The sequence below is a fragment of the Nicotiana sylvestris genome, chromosome 5 (genome assembly GCF_000393655.2).
Source record: "Nicotiana sylvestris chromosome 5, ASM39365v2, whole genome shotgun sequence".
Classification (NCBI taxonomy): domain Eukaryota; kingdom Viridiplantae; phylum Streptophyta; class Magnoliopsida; order Solanales; family Solanaceae; genus Nicotiana; species Nicotiana sylvestris.
In genome coordinates this window covers 126,325,265-126,342,921 of record NC_091061.1, presented here as the reverse complement: position 1 = coordinate 126,342,921, position 17,657 = coordinate 126,325,265, and the positions used below count along the sequence as shown (strand labels likewise).

Sequence of the window (17,657 nt, the reverse complement as noted above, 5' to 3'; positions counted from 1 at the left end):
TGACAAACAAAAAAGTAAACAATATATTATAATTTAGAGAAATGGTTAATGTTGAGAGTGGAGTTACTTAATAAGTCTAGGAGTTAACTATAGTTAGAGTCAGTAGAATTAACTGCAGTTAGAAGTAGTGTTAATTATGTGTTAAGAAATCAGTTAGTTAGTTAGTTAGATTAGCTGTCATAGGTAAGTCGGTTGAATTCAATCTTGTATATATGGATTGTACAGATATGAAATGAAGCAAGCAATTTCATTTGAGCTCATTCTCTAATAACCTCCATTTCCTACACTGAGAACTTGTCTTCCTCGACAACCATTGCTGCAATTCTTCATCTTCAGCTCACATTTTGACATCGTATCAGAGCTATGGGAGATTGAGGAATAATTGCTCAATTTCACCAGAAATTCACCATTTTTTTTGTTCGAAGGCCATGGCTGCCAATGATACTTTGCCGGAGAAACTAAGCCACAATCATCCATTACTTTTTACGACGAATGACAATTCAGGTGCAGTTCTAATGAGGGACAGAGAATTACTTTGTATGGAGCCGAGCGATGAGAATCGCGATCCTTGGTCGCAACAAGTTAGAGTCCATCGAAGACACATACAAAAAGGAGGATTGTGGTCCAAATCTCGTTGATCTGTGGGAACGATGTAACGCAATTGTCCTATTATGGATAATGAATTGTGTTTCAGCTGAATTAGTGGAATTGTATATTCTTCAAATGCATGTGCAGTTTGGAATGAATTGAAGGAGCGATTTGATAAGATAGATTGTTCTAGGACTTTCCAGATCCATCAGCAAATTGCTAAGATTAGTTAGGGAACCAGCTCAATAGCAACATATTTTTTGAAATTGAAGTTGTTATGGGCAGAATTTGATTGTTTAGCCCCAATTCCTGAGTATGATTGTGCTAAGTCACGTGAATTTATTGTTTTCATGGAACGATTGAAGCTGCTACAGTTTCTCGTGGGGCTCAATGAGTCTTATGAACAGGCTCGCAGTCAGATTCTTATGATGGTGCCTGCACCAATGATCACGCCCAACTATGCCTTATAAAAAACAAAGCAGTCGTTGCAAATATAATCCGGTTTACAAATCCGGAGTCAAATCCTCAAGGAATAACCTATTTATTACAACTCTTAGTGATGCGAGTACAAGCTCAAACAAATTCCGGATGCAAGATTTTTATCAATAAATATTGGGATTTGTTTAACTAGAGTAAAATGATCTTAAAACTAACAATATTCCAAATTAAAGATAATTCAATGGTAAAAAGATCTAGGGTATTGATTTCCCCAATTGCTAGATTAATTCTTAACTCTTTTGCTATCATCTCGCCGTAATACTCAATGAGGATTATGAGCTATGGGCTACCGCAATTATCTTTCGATCAACTACGATAATTTACTAGAGCATTCTCTCGAACTACTCTAGCTGATAATTTATGCAGCTCTAAATTATCCCACCAAAGTTTCGTTATTTCTAACCCCACTTTTAAATTCTAGTAATGAATCTTTCCAATTACCCAAAAGTGGTGTTGTTCAACAACAATCTAACCTACTATTCTTTCTCAAGCAACACAAGGTAGTTAGACACGATTAATAAAGCGCTTATTCAATTAATCACCATATAAAATATAGTTGAACAATTATATAATAAACTCGGCTCGATTATAACAAAACTAAATCAAAACTTCATCTAACAATTGGTTCCATCAACCCTAGATTAAATGTTTAGCTACTCATGGTAAAACAAGATAAAACCATAAAATCATTCGTAATTCACAAAATAATAATAACAAGAAGAGGAATGAAAAACTTTAATGGTGTCTTGATCTTCTCATACTTGTTCATGCCTCCAATTGAGTCTAAAAACAAGCTTAACCTTGACTTGAGCGAGTTTGTTGAGTTTATATAGGGTTAGGATAAGTTTCCCACGCTTTACACTTTAGCCCTTAAACTTTCCTGGCCTTTTCCAGATCGACCGTGGTTGCGGGCCAACCGCGGTTCGACCGCGGTCATTTTAAACTTTTTGTTTTTTGCTTTTCTTTCACCGCGTTCCAGCCGCGGCCCAACCGCGGTCGCGGTGGGTTGTTGCCCAGTTTTTCTTCGCCTTTTCTTGCTCGTTTTCATCCGGGCTCTTCTCGATTGGCCTTGTATCTACATATTTGACCCCACACTCTATATCCTCCTCCTAACTCGGAGTAGTTCCTGTAAATCATAAAAATCTCAAATAGAGAATTTTGTTATCATTTAGCACTTAAAACATCAATAAACTATGGTTAACTTAGAGCATAAATAACATCTACATCGCATAATATAGGCTACTATCAACACCCCACACTTGAACCGTTGCTAGTCCTCTAGCAACAAAACCACACTTTATAGGCCTAATCATCACTGGGTCACTTCCCTACTCCTTATACTAAGAATAATTCACATAGATAGACTACCTTAGCATAACCTCCCAGCCGCAATAGTGGACTCTCTCTCTCTAGCCAAGTAATATCCCTAACCGGCTTTCATACTCCCAGTCAGAAGTCTAGACTTACCTTCCCTTCATGAATCACGTGTCTACTCACCACAAAAGAGACTTGTGTCATGGTCATTATAATTCACACATTGATGAATTCAAATACGTAAGATTTCACTTACCTTCAGGAAAAAAATTCTTATGCCACAAACAACGCACCATAGGCTTGCCCGTAGCGTAATACTCGACTAATCGAGCTCATTTGATCTAGAATCAAGTAGGACTTTATTTGGTTGTAATGTTGGCTGCGGAACAGGTAAGATACATATGGGTATAGTGACTATACCTCCTTAAGCACTTCAATACATCTTTCACTTTTAAGCCCATACCTTTGTCAAATCTTCATTCCACTTTTACATCATTGAGTTAAGCCCCCTATTTCTTTAAGCACACTTACATCAAGAGTCACCACTTAGCAAGTAATTTTTTTTTCAATTCAAGTGGCTCTTATTTTTTTTTCCAACACAGTGCACCTTTCTCCTTATTTCATTAGCTTCACTCAAAAGCCCAACCAACCACCCCCACACTTTAACTTTTCCATATTCATTACAATTCAAGTGCTTCTAAGAGGTGATAGGGTTCAACCAGATAGACAATTCACAACTTAGGTAAGGCTTGTAATGTGGTTGCCAAAGAAACAGAATTACATGCTCAAAGGGGTTAACTATGATATACACAATCAGGTGGGTGAAAACATATATAGATAGGTTCAACAAGAAATCGCCTATATCACTTTTCAGACCAATTAAGACTACCATTTCGCTTTATACACACACATAGGGCAAGTTCTAGGCATTGAGTGTTAGCATAAAATACACAAAGCCTCATTCACACATGGCACATGACTCAATTCAGTTAGGACCATCAGACACTCTGCTCAAGGTACTTAAGCCAACTCAAGAATACACAATTTAAGGCTTTATTAATAGAGTCAACTAATGAGCCTAAGTGTCACATTAAATCAATCTCTATTCTTTTTCGCCCAAAAATTCCTAAACTAAAAAAAAAACTAACTATACCCGTTCAAATGGAAACCCTTGGAAAAGAACCGCGGTTTAAAGAAAAACCAATAGGGGAGTTGATACACTAACTAACAGATTTTTTTTTGTTCGACTTAAGTCCCTCAAGAGACCCGTCGAGAGGTGTCCGTCTTCGATCCAAGTCGAAGTTAATTAACAGCAACCATAAACATCAAACAAATTTATACAATTGTACAACAATAACAACCGTCCCCCATGTTGATACCCAAGTTTTCCTCATATATTTTTAATACATATGTACACTTTCAAAATAGCACATATATAGTTATAAGCATGCATAAGCATTTTTATAATTTTTCTATAATTTTAAAAACTCCAAATCAATTTATTTCTTCTCTTTTTTATTTATAAAATATCCAATAATTATCCTTCATATCCTTTTGTGGTGATTTAGCCATTTAAATTCATTATTTATGCCAACATAGTGTTTAAATATTTTTAGTGTATTTTTATAATTGCATTTACGTTTTTAGGCTAAATTGCACATCTTTGCAATAATAGCCCATATTAATACATAATTACATTATTGATGCATAAAATAGTCTTTTATATTTTTAAAATATTAAATAACTATTTTAAAATCATTTTACTATACCAAATATTTTTTGGAACTCATTTATTATTTTTTATAAATTATGTAGTTATTAAAAGTGGCTATTTAAAATCTAGTCTATTTTATTTCAATTTTGGTCCTAATTCAACCCAACACTAGCCCAATTTCAATTTAAACTTACCCAGCCCAAATCCTAATACCCGATCCGGTCCCAAACCCTTTTAATCTCGACCGTTGATCATAGAGATCAACGGCCACAATCAGCTCCTTCCTTTTCTAGTCCCAAACGACCCCCCAAACCCTTTCATTTCCCACCATTTGCCATCCTGAAATCCCTCTCCTCTCTCAAATTCTCTCAAACCTAACCCTAATCGAACCTCACCGCCACTCATCTATGGCTATCTATGGTGGTTCCTCACCACCCCCAGGCCTGTAGTAGCCTCTCTTGTACTTGTATCACCATCTTCAGGGTCCTCAAGGGACCAGGGTTAGTTTGCTTGAATCTATGGCCATTTCTCGCCTATTTCAGGCTGTCCTGGTTCGATTCCGAGTGAAATATTCCTATATCTATAGGTTTCTAGGTTTGACTCTTCATCTATGTGATTGTTCTTCTCGAAACCGTAATTTCTCTCTTCTGAACTTCTTAGATCTGTATAGATCTGAGATGGTTTAGACCTATTTCATATAAGTTTTACAAGAGCCTTTTGGTTTTTACAAGAATCATGTGATTTTCGAATATTTTTCATTTTTTCTAAACTAGGGTTTCCGGAAATTTCTTTTCCAAAATGTTTGATGATTTTTGAGTGTTTGATCTTCTGCTTCTTATGTGTTTTGACTGATTTCATAAGTTTGCTACAAATTTAACTCGTTTATACTAAAAGCCCTAATTTTTGACATCCTTTGTTTGGTTTCTGAGTACTGGTGTATTGACTGTGTTCTTGCCTTGGTTCTTGTGATTTCTCTTTAGCCATTTGAATGTCTCATGGTTTTCTTAACCTAATATGCCTCTGCTGAGTTTCTTAGTTCAACTCTTTTACTGATTCTATATGTTTGTGTTCATTCTGACTATTCATGTTAAGACCTATATCTTTCTCCTTAAATCAGTGTCGTTTTCTTGATTTACCAATTTGTTTCGTGTCGAATCCTGACTATTCATTTCTTACCTTATTTTGTCTGCAAAACTTGTTGACTCTTTACGTGATTTTCTCTTTGATTGAACCCTTTATTATTCTGAAGTTCTTATTTCCTGGTTTGATTTGAACTCTTTTTCTTAACAAAACTTTTGATTCTTACCTCTCTACTCGGTTTGATTGAACTTCTTGCCTTATTTATTATTTTGCTGATTCTTACTGATTGTTTCCTTAACTGAAACTCTTGTGCATTCACCCCTAATTACCTACTCTGTACTTAAGCCGTACTCGATTTCCTTCCTTAAGTATCTTTACTACTTTTACCATTGATTGATTATCCCTTGATTAAAGGGAAGTCTTACTGATTTTACATGTGATTGATTCCATGAATTTCTCTAATTTCTACTTAATTGATCTCTTACCTTATTTTGTTAAGCTTTTGATTACTATATAAACTCCCTCTTATTTTAACTTCTGGACAATGAACATAGTTCAAAACTACTATATTTTACATCCTAAAAAGGCTCTCTTTCTGCTCTTTTTGCTACTTGTGATCCCTGCTATTCTAGCGGGCTACAAGCCAAGGCTGGAAACTGCACAATATCTTGCTTACAATCTTGTGTTTTCTTTCTTTAATTAGTGTTGGACCAAAAACAGGTGAAGTTTTGAAGACTGACAAAAGAACTCAGACATGGACCAGGTCCATCTTATGAACCACAGTCATGATCAACCCAGACATGTGAGATGCACGTGAAGGAGATAAATCTAACTTATCAGAAGTAATATCTCCTGAACTGATCGAAAAGGTTGCATATTGGATAAGGAGAGGAAGACTCCTTACATGAAGAGAACACTATTTAGGAAGATGATAGTGTTAGAATTTGAGATCAACTTGAACTCTTCTACGATAGAAGAGTAGCATCTGTATCCCAGCAAATCTCTATTACTAACCTATTAAATATCATTGTTGTTCTTTTTTACAGGTAATGCACATCAACAGAAGTTAAACTTAAATTGAGAGCAAAAGATCAAGGCGATTTTGCAAGCAATTTATGTGTGATTCAAGCGTCCAATCCTTAAGCTACTTGAATAAGGTAGAAGAACCAGTTCCAAGTGTCTATCTTTTATTCTAGTTCAATTGTAGTAGGTGATTTTACATTGTACCTTTCAGCTTTCATAGAAGCAATTGTATTAGGTACCTAGAGTGTTCAAGTTACAGTTAACTTGAAGTTGTCGCAACAGTTGAGGCTGTGTGCCACAACGGGATTAGAGTTAATCCTTAGGTTTACAAAGAGTTTTGTAAATGCTATTTTGGCTCAGTGATTTTGGTGGAAGTTTGGGAAAATCCTACTGAGTAGTAGGTCGTGGTTTTTCAACTTTTTGAGTCAGGTGTTTTCCACGTAAAAATCTTTGTGTTCTTTATTTTCTTTATTTATTATTCTGCAAACAGTAGTAGTTGGAACACATAGAAGAACCAGGTCCTTCTATAGTTCAGTTAAGCGAAAATTGGGTGCCACACAAATCACCCCCCTCTTGTGTGGTATTGACGTTTAGAACATCAATTGGTATTAGAGCGGGTTATCCTTGAAGAGGTTAACACCTTAGGAAAAAATTAAGATGAGTGCACCACCTGGAAACTGGAAAGGGCAATCTACTGCTAGGCATCCAATCTTTAACAGTCAGTACTATTCTTAGTGGAAGAATAGGATGAGAGATCACATCGTAGGAGAAGACTATGAACTCTGGGACATAATTATTGATGGTCCCTTGGCTACTACAAAGAAGAATGTTGAAGGAGTGGACGTGCCAAAGACAAGAGCTGACTGCGCTGCTGAAGATTTGAAGAAATGGGAAAAGAATGCCAAGGCCAAGAAATGGCTTGTATGTGGACTGGGTCCAGACGAGTACAGCAGGATTCAAAGTTGTACCACTATTAAGGAGATATGGGACACTTTACAAGTGGCTCATGAAGGAACTCCTCAAGTAAAAAGATCAAGAGGAACACTGCTATATTTTCAATATGGGAATTTCACTATGAAGGAAGGAAAAACTATCCAGGAGATGTACACAAGGTTCACAACACTAACAAATGAACTTAAATCTCTTGGGAGAATTATCCTTGGAGAAGACAGGGTTGAGAAAATCCTGACAAGGGTCTTACTAGTGACTTGAGAAAGCAAAATCACTGCTATTCAGGAATCAAAGAACATTGCTACTCTCAAGTTGGATGAACTGATTGGAAATCTTACTGCCTATGAATTGAGAAGGCAAACCATGAAAATGGATGCACCCAAGAAGGAAAGGAGTCTAGCTCTCAGAATAGCTGAAGGTGCAGATCTGGAGGATGATGAAATGGCCATGATCACAAGGGATTTCAAAAATTACCTAATGAGAGGAAAGGGTTCTTCAAGAGATATAACCTTCAATAAACCAAGGGCTCCTGAGAAATAGTCCAACGAGGGTTGCTACAAATGTGGCAAGACTGATCATATGATCAAGAACTATCCTCAGTGGGAAATTGAATGGAAGAAAGAAAGGGCTGAACGAAGGAACAGGAAAAAGGAACAAGTTCAACCTAAAAGGAACAAAGGATCAACAAAGGCTATGGTTGCTACTTGGGGAGAAACATCAGATAAGGATTCAAAAGATGAAGCTGGAGATGAACAAGCACTTATGGCCATCGGAGAATCAGATGATGAACAAGAGGTAAGTGTGATTCATCTCAAAGACAAGATTAAATTTCTGTCTAAAGAAAGGTTGTCTGAACTATTGCTAGACTTCATCGATGAGTCTGAGATAATTAACAATGGGAAGGAACAGTTGTCTAGGGAGTGTGTGGTCTTAAAAGCCAAGTGCAAAAATCTAGAATCTAGGGCTAATGAGAGTGACAATAAAAATGCCGAGTTGAAGAATCAGGTTCTTGAACTCGACACCAGTGTCCTAGAACTTAGGTCTGAAAATTTAAAACTGAAATTAGGAACAGATAAGAAGAAAGCTGATCACACACATATCACCTTAGAAGAAAACCTAGGAAAAATGAATGATGAATTGTACAAGAAAGATGAGCAGATAAGAGTCTTAAAATAAGACTTAGGGAAGGTAAAACATGAACTAGACAGAACTTCCAAGTGGAATAAGGCTTCTGATGCACTATCCTGGCTACAAGAACATCACATTAGCAACAAAAGAAGATTTGGATATGAGATCCAAGCACCAAAGTAGGACCCCAAGAGCAAGTACATCACTCTTCCTGAAAACAAAATCTGCACACACTATGGCAAAACTGGTCATTACAAAAATGAATGTAATGCAAAAGAAAAGGCAAGTCAAAAGAACAAAACCTTTGTTCAAGAGAAAAATAGGATGCCTGGGTGGGTTAAAAGGAATTTAATTTATCCCTTTGCCTATAGAAAGGGACCCAAACTAGTTTGGGTTCCTAAGACTAACCCCTAATTTCTTTTTGCAGATCCAAGTGAAGGGAAGTAGCCAAATATGATACATGGATAGAGGCTGCTCAAAACATATGACTGGAAACAAGAAGTAGTTCCTTTCACTTGAGGACTTAAAATGAGGTAATGTCTCCTTTGGAAATGGGAAGAAATGTGAGATTATTGGGGTTGGAAAAGTAGGTAAGACAGACTTACATTCAATTGAGAATGTCTACTTGATAGATGGCTTGAAATATAGCCTAATCAGTGTATCACAACTGTGTGACAGAGGTAACCTTGTAGCATTTACCTCTACCAAATACTTTGTGATTAATCTTATCACTGACAAGATTGTTTTGCAGGGAAAAAGAGTTAACAATATTTACATTATAGATTTGTCCACTCTTTCAGAAATGAACTCACTTGCGTGAGTGTGTTGGACAATGATCCCTTCCTGTGGCACAAAAGACTTGGTCATGTAAGTCTGAATCAACTCAATAAATTAGTCTCCAAGGACTTGGTGATAGGGTTACCTAACATCAAGTTCAAGGAAGACAAAGTTTGTAAGGCCTGTGCAAGGAGGAAGCAGGTAAGATCATCCTTTAAAAGCAAGAAAATGGTAAGCACAACCAGGACGATGGAACTTGTGCATATGGATCTCTGTGGTCCAATGAGAACATTGAGCAGAGGTGGTAAGAAATATGTGATGGTATTTGTTGATGATTACTCTAGGTTTACCTGGGTACTGTTCTTAACATCTAAGGATGAAACATTTGACATGTTTACTGCCTTTGTTAGAAAAACTCAAAAATAACTAGGTAATCAACTTGCATCAATCAAGTATGATCATGGAACTGAATTTGAAAATGCTAAGTTTGCTGAATTTTGTGATGAGCATGGTATAGATCATAATTTCTCTACCCCTAGGACTCCTCAACAAAATGGAGTAGTTGAAAGAAAGAATAGGACTCTTGAAGATATGGCTAGGACTATGCTTCTTTCTAGTAAACTGCCCTATAGCTTCTGGGCAGAGGCTGTAAACACTGCATGTTATATCATTAATAGATGTATGACTAGACCTCTTGTAGAGAAGACTCCCTATGAGTTACTTAAAGGGAGAAAACCAAATATATCCCATCTTAGGGCATTTGGATGCAAGTGCTTTGTGCACAATAATGGAAAGGATTCCCTAGGAAAGTTTGATCCCAGAAGTGATGAAGGAGTATTCTTGGGATATTCTTCACATAGCAAAGCTTATAAAGTGTTCAATAAAAGAACTTTGTGTATAGAAGAAAGTGTACATGTAGTTTTTGATGAAACTAACATTCTTTCTGAGAAACAGGAACATGAAGATGAAGCTATTGGGCTGGTAAAAGATTTGAGTGAAGTCTCAGCTCAAGCTAAAGTGGCACCAAAAGAAGGAACATGTGATGGAACATGTTCTTCCATCCAGGGTAACCTGACAAGGGAAATTGATCAAAGAGGAACTAAAACCAATCGCCTAAAGAAACCTGTTCATGACCCTGTTCCTCAGCAACAAAACATGGGAGAAATATCAAGTAGAAATCAGTTGGTTGTGAAACCTCACAGGTATCAAAGTTCTCATCCCATTGAGAACATAATTACTGATCCAACCTCTAGAGTTAAAACTAGATCACAATTAAAGAATTTGTGTGCTTTTGATGTGTTCCTATCTCTTATTGAACCTAAAAATATTGTTGAGGCTTTGCAGGATGCAGATTGGGTAAATGCAATGCAAGATAAACTCAATCAGTTTAAGAGAAGTCAAGTTTGGCATCTAGTTCCAAGACCCAAGGACAAATCAATAATTTACACAAAATGGGTCTTCAAAAATAAGCTTGACGAAGATGGAACAGTTATAAGAAACAAGGCAAGACTGGTGGTCCAAGGTTATAGCCAAGAGGAGGGTATAGATTATGATGAGACCTTTACTCCAGTTGCAAGACTGGAGGAAATAAGACTCCTCATAGCCTTTGCAGCACTCATGGAATTCACTTTTTATCAGATGGATGTCAAAAGTGCCTTCCTGAATGGCTACCTAAAAGAAGAAGTGTTTGTTAAACAACCTCTAGGGTTTGAGAGCAAGGAATGTCCTAAACATGTGTACAAATTAGACAAGGCTCTTTATGGACTCAACTAGGCTCCTAGAGCATGGTATGAACGATTGTCCAAATTCCTGCTTGAACATGGCTACAAAAGAGGTAAAATTGACAGTACTCTATTCTTGAGGGAAAAGGTAAGGATCTTCTTGTGGTACAAATATATGTTGATGACATAATTTTTGGGGCAACCACTAACAAACTAAGTAAGGATTTTGCCAAATTAATGGGGAGTGAGTTTGAAATAAGTATGATGAGTGAGCTTAACTTTTTCTTAGGCTTATAGATCAAACAAAACCCAAATGGAATCATGATCCATCAGTAGAAATATGCAAAAGAGTTGATCAAAAAGTTCAAAATGGATGAATCAAAGAAAATAGACACCCCCATTGTAACTGCCACTAAATTAGACATAGATGAACCCAGTTTATCTGTTGATCAGAAGTTGTATAGGGGTATGATTGGTTCACTTTTGTATCTTACTGCTAGCAGACCTGACATAGTTCTTAGTGTAGGGCTTTGTGCTCGTTTTCAGGCTAATCCAAAGGAATCTCACTTGACTTCTGTCAAGAGGATACTAAGATATTTGAAAGGCACTACTGATCTGTGTCTTTGGTACCCTAAAGGTAGTAATTTCAATCTAGTAGGGTATGCTAATGCTGATTATGCAGGTTTCCTTGTGGATAGAAAGTGCACCTCAGGTATGGCTCATTTTCTTGGTTCATGTCTTGTATCATGGGCCACTAAAAAGCAGAATTCAATGGCCTTATCCACTGCTGAGGCTAATATGTTGTTGCTGCCTCTTGTTGTGCTCAATTGCTGTGGATCAAATAACAGTTAATAGATTTTGGCATTGAAGTTGGTTTCATTCCTATCTTCTGTGATAACACTAGTGCTATAAGTATGACAAAGAACTTTGTTCATAATAAGAGGACTAAGAACATAGATGTTAGACACCACTTCTTAAGAGATAACTATGAGAAAAGATTGATCTCCATAGAATTCTGTGCTACTGATAAATAAATTGCTGACATCTTTACTAAAGCACTGAATAGAGAAAACTTTGAGAGGAACAGGTTGGAATTTGGGATGATTAATATCACCTAATAGGACCAGCTTAGAATACACAATGAAAAAAATATGAAAAATGAAAAAAAAATTGGCTAGGAAATCTGAACTTGTGTAAATATCTAGATTAATTTTTACTCAGCTTCATACTATAATTAGTATACTCCTGTGACATGTGTTAATATGACTCACTGATCTCTTACAAAATTTTCTCTATTATGGTAAATTGAGGCATGGTCAAGAGAATTCTAAATAAAGAACCTGGTTCATCAGTATGGGTTCATCTGAATGCTAATGTATATTTTTTATACTCTGCATAATTAGAAATATAAATATTTAAATCATGAGCAGAAGTCCTACAATTGTTCAACTCCTTAGAAAATTCTATCCGTTTGTTTTTGAACCAGTTCCGTTAGCCTTAGAACTGTAAACCACAAAAATTCCCTAAAATCTAGGGAAGCCTAACCGTTCATTCAAACCTGAAATTTCAGGTTGATTAGACCTCTAGTTGACCACTGCTAAAGTTGTCGTTATACATTAAATGTGTATTTCTTTTTAAATACACATCATTACCTCCTGCCATTTTCATAATTCTAAACCGTCAAAAACCCCTCTTCACTTTCGCTTGCTTTCTTCTTCAAAGCTCTAACTCACCAATTCTCTCAAGAAATCAACGATAATGACAAACCCACAAGACAACCCTGGAACTTCTCCACCACCCACTCCTTCAAATTCATCTACCCTTCTCCACCTAGCACATCTCCCAAACCCAGGCTGAGAAGGGTAAAAATGCTTGCTCGAAAAACAGTAGCTTTTGGGGCTCTTTCAAAGAAATTGAAGGCAAGTCAGGTCCAAGACTCTGACTCTAACTTTGATTCTGAGTCATACAAATCTGCTAGTGAGGGGGAGAGACCTGGGTCTTCTGACTTGGAGAAGGCTCAAGAATCCCCTTCTAAGGTAAGTTCTTCTTTGACTGAGAATTTAAAAACTAGGTTTGTTCAGGTTGGGCCTATCAAGGATGTGGAATTACCTGAGTTACGAAGGAGTGGAGGTAAAAAGAAATCTGAAAAGGAAAAAGAGATAGAGGGTGCATGTGGTGACGAGAGGGAAAAAGGGAAAAGAATGTTTGATCATTAACCCACTGCTGATTTGTCTGTACCTGCTATCTGTGGGGTTGAACAAGAAAATGTTGAAGAGAGTGGCAATAAGTTAGGGGAAAGTGGTTCTGGTGAAGTTGCTGAAGGGTTAGTTAATCTAAGCACATAAGGAGATGAACCTGGTTCATCAACTGAAGAGACCCTAGCAGACCTGTTGAAAAAGGTTGGGGCAAGTTATGATCCAAAGAAAAGAAGAACTCCTACACCAAAATCTCCCAGTGCTCCTAAACCCTCTACGAAAAGAAAGGCTTTATCCCCAACACCTACTGAAACTTATTTGCCAAAGGGAAGAGCCACAAGAAGTAGGGTGAAATAGAGTGAGAGTGATCTTCAAAAGACTTTAGCTGAAAGTAAGAAAAAAAGAATGGATAAAGGAAAATGGAAGGTTGCAGAGTCCTCAGAAGCTGTGGAAGTTGAGGAGATGGACCAAGTCCATCAGGAGAAAGTTACAACAGTGGAGGTTTAGACCCCTAAGCCCAAAAAGCACAAAACTTCTTCCAAGAAGTCTTCCTCTGTGTCTGAGGCTGCTGAACCTTCATTAACCAAGAGGACAAGGTCTGCAGTGAAAAGTAAACAAGTTAGAATTTTTGAATATGAGGAGTGGAGTGGTGAAGAAGAAGAAGATGAGTCTGATGGTGAACAAGACAAGCTTGCCATGTTTGGCAAAAGAAATTTTTTGAAGGGTAGATTGCTGAAAGACCTGGTGGAACCAGGAATGATGAGACTGGTAGATGCCCTAGCTGCTCAGGGCAGGAAGGACATGGTCCTTCAGATGGATGGAAGGCTAGTCAGGAATAATATCATTGAGTTCATGACAAATGCAGAGGTTAAGGATGACAGAGTTAGCAGCCTGGTGAAAGGAGTTCACGTGACCTTTGATGCAAAGAAGCTAGGTGAGATACTTGGCATACCCTCTAAAGGGTTCGATGACTATACAAGGCAAAGGTGGCCATGTCTAGACTCCCTTCCTACTGCCCTTGAAATTACCAGGAGGTTCTGTGATGCTGTAGATGTGAATGAGGCTAGGGCTATTCAGAAGAGTGAAATGAGGCCACAACACAAAGTCATTTTTGAGTTTTTCAACAAGTGCCTACTGCCCAGGCAGGAGAGAAGGCATATTGCAAATTATATGGACTTAGTTCTGATGGAGTTCCTGGAAAGTGGAAGGCTAATTAATTGGCCTGCATTCATCATCAAGCTACTGGACAGGGTCATCAATGGCTCCAAGGCTCATGCTACCCCCTTATGGCTTTATTCTGACTACGGTTCTGGATAGGTGCAATGTGCCTCTGAAGAAATGGGAAATGGCATCAAGCAAGGACTTCTTTTGCATTAATACACTGCTTTCTTGTGACTATTTAGTCAATGGCATCCCAAATGAACATGGTTCATTTAAGAAGACTCCTATCAATAGTAAAGTCAGGGCTCTTATTCAGGAATGTGAAGCCCAAAGATGCTGAGATAGCTAGGCTAAAGGCTCATGTGGCAGAGGTGGAATCTGAGAGAGATGCTCTCAGAACTGAGCTCAACAAGGAAAATGAGAAGAATGATGGAATTCTTCACAATATGCTAAATCGTCTCCAAGCCCAAAACCAACCCTCTAGCTCCCCCAAGCCTTAGGAATTCCAGTCTTTATCTCATGAACCTGTCTAGCACCTTCAGTGACTCGGATTAGGGATTTTTCTTTCTTTTTGCTCATGTTTTAAATGTTTTTTGCTTTCTGGTTATGGATTGTGGTAGCAACATATCTTCTATCAATGATATCTACTATTTTTGCTCTTGTTCAATGTTAATCTTTCCTTGATAGTTTAAATATATTTGCTTGATTACTGATGATTGATCCATGATTGCACTTGCAGTTGCCCAAGTGGCCATGAGTATTTATTAAAATCTGGGACTCACACTTTGTATGCAACTTTTCGATGATGCCAAAAGGGGAAAGAGATATTGTGCTTAACATATTCTAAATGAGTGATATTTATAACCTAATTAACCTGGTCCTTGATGATAAGTGAATCGTCTAAAATTTATATTGATGGTTAAGCTAAGTTCTTATAGGATCCAAGTAAGTAAAAAGCACGGAGTTTGTCATAATCAAAAAGGGAGAATTCGTTGGCCCAAGAACAGGTGAAGTTTTGAAGACTGACAAAAGAACTCAGACATGGACCAGGTCCATTTTGTGAAGCACAATCATGATCAACCCAGATATGAACGACCACAATCAGCCCCTTCCCTTTTTAGTCCAAAACGACCCCACAAACCATTTCATTTCCCACCGTTCGCCGCCCTGAAATCCCTCTCCTCTCTCAAATGCTCTCAAACCTAACCCTAATTGGACCTCGCCGCCACTCATTTATGGCTATCTATGGTGGTTACTCACCACCCCCAGGCCTCTAGTAGCCTCTCTTGTACTGGTATCACCATCTTCAGGGTCCTCAAGGGACAAGAGTTAGTTTGCTTGCATCTATGTCCATTCTCGCTTGTTTCAGGCTGTCCTAGTTCGATTCCGAGTGAGATATTCCTATATCTATGGGTTTCTAGGTTTGACTCTTCATCTCTGTGATTGTTCTTCTTGAAATCCTAATTTCTCTCTTCTGAACTTCTTAGATCTGTATAGATCTGAAATGGTTTAGACCTATTTCATATGAGTTTTACAAGAGCCTTTTGGTTTTTACAAGAATCGTGTGATTTTTGAATATTTTTCATTTTTTCTAAACTAGGGTTTCCGGAAATTTCTTTTCCAAAATGTTTGATGATTTTTGAGTGTTTGATCTTCTGTTTCTTATGTGTTTTGATTGATTTCATAAGTTTGCTACAAACTTAACTCGTTTATACTAAAAGCCCTAATTTTTGACATAATTTGTTTGGTTTCTGAGTACTGGTGTATTGACTGTGTTCTTGCCTTGGTTCTTGTGATTTCTCTTTAGCCATTTAAATGTCTCGTGATTTTCTTATCCTAATATGCCTCTACTGAGTTTCTTAGTTCAACTCTTTTACTAATTCTATATGTTTGTGTTCATTCTGACTATTCATGTTAAGACTTATATCTTTCTCCTTAAATTAGTGTTGTTTTCTTGATTTACTAATTTGTTTCGTGTCGAATCCTGACTATTCAATTCTTACCTTATTTTGTCTGCGAAACTTGCTGACTCTTTACGTGCTTTTATCTTTGATTGAACACTTGATTATTCTGAAGTTCTTATTTCCTGGTTTGATTTGAACTCTTTTCCTTAACAAAACTTTTGATTCTTACCTCTCTACTTGGTTTGATTGAACTTCTTTCCTTATTTATTATTTTGTTGATTCTTACCGATTGTTTCCTTAACTGAAACTCTTGTGCATTCACCCCTAATTACCTACTCTGTACTTAAGCCGTACTCGATTTCCTTCCTTAAGTATCTTTACTACTTTTACCATTGATTGATTATCCCTTGATTAAAGGGAAGTCTTACTGATTTTATATATTATCCACTAAAAAGAAGAAAAAAAAACCAAAAATTTAACTATAGATACTACAACAACTCAAACATTAAAATTGCAAAATAGAAGGGGAGAAGAAGAGAGAAGGAAATCATGACATAACTGGTTCTTGTAGAATTGGAGTGTAATGGAGGTTGGCGAATAGGGAGTCAGAAGTGTGGGGGGGGAGAAATGGGTTTGTGAGAGATGGGAAGAAGAAGAAGAAAAAGGGGCATGGGGTTAGGGATTTAGAGTGAGAATGAGGAGTGGGGGAAGTGGGGGAGGGGGAGTTAGGTTTAGAAGAGAAAAAGAAGAAAGAGAAAAATAAAAAATAAAAAATAAAATAAAGTAACAAAATTAATTAAAACTTACCTGAGCGGGCAGAAGACTTGTAATTCACCGCGCCCGTGTCGCGGTCGCGGTGAAAGAAGAATGACAAAACAGAATAGTCGTGATTTACCGCGCCCGGACTGATGTCTCACCGCGGTCGCGGTGGCACAAAAATAGAATACTTCAAAAATGTCGCGCCCGGGCCGCGGTCACAGGCTTCCGAGAATTATTTTATTTTATTTTATTTTTCCTCTTTTTTTTTAACCTTTCTGGAGTTGGTTCTTGACCCCGAATTCTCCCAATATGCACCAATCTTGCCATGTACACTAATAAAAGGGTTAGTTTCATGCACAACATCAAAACAAAAAGAGAAACAAAAGAAAACACGGGTTGCCTCCCACGCAACGCCTGATTTAATGTCGTAGCACGACGCAGGCTCATGTCATCACTCCTCATTTGTGTATTGGGGCTCCTCCAATGTTATCACCACGATGTCCCCTTTTTGTTCAATCATTCCAAGGTAATGTTTCAACCTCTGCCCATTCACTGTGAATTTGTTCGTCCTATCTTCAGATTCAATCTCCACAGCTCCACTCTTGAACATTTGTACCACTCTGAATGGTCCTGACCATCGGGACTTCAACTTACCCAGGAACAACCTCAATCTTGAGTTATATAGCAGCACTAATTCTCCAGGTTTGAAGTTCTGATCCAAGATGTGCTTGTCATGCATCAGTTTAATCCTTTCTTTATATAGTCTAGCACTATCAAATGCCTGGAACCGAAATTCCTCAAGCCCGTGCAACCCATTAACTCTGTTGGTTCCCGTTGTCTCCAT

General features: G+C 37.6%; 1 protein-coding gene across 1 annotated transcript; it reads right to left on the bottom strand.

Annotated features, from left to right (window-relative positions):
* Positions 1 to 17,264: 17,264 nt before the first annotated feature.
* On the bottom strand, positions 17,265 to 17,657 carry LOC138869281 (uncharacterized). The gene has a single exon (XM_070146886.1). The coding sequence runs from the start codon at positions 17,655 to 17,657 to the stop codon at positions 17,265 to 17,267; it is 393 nt and encodes a 130-aa protein (XP_070002987.1).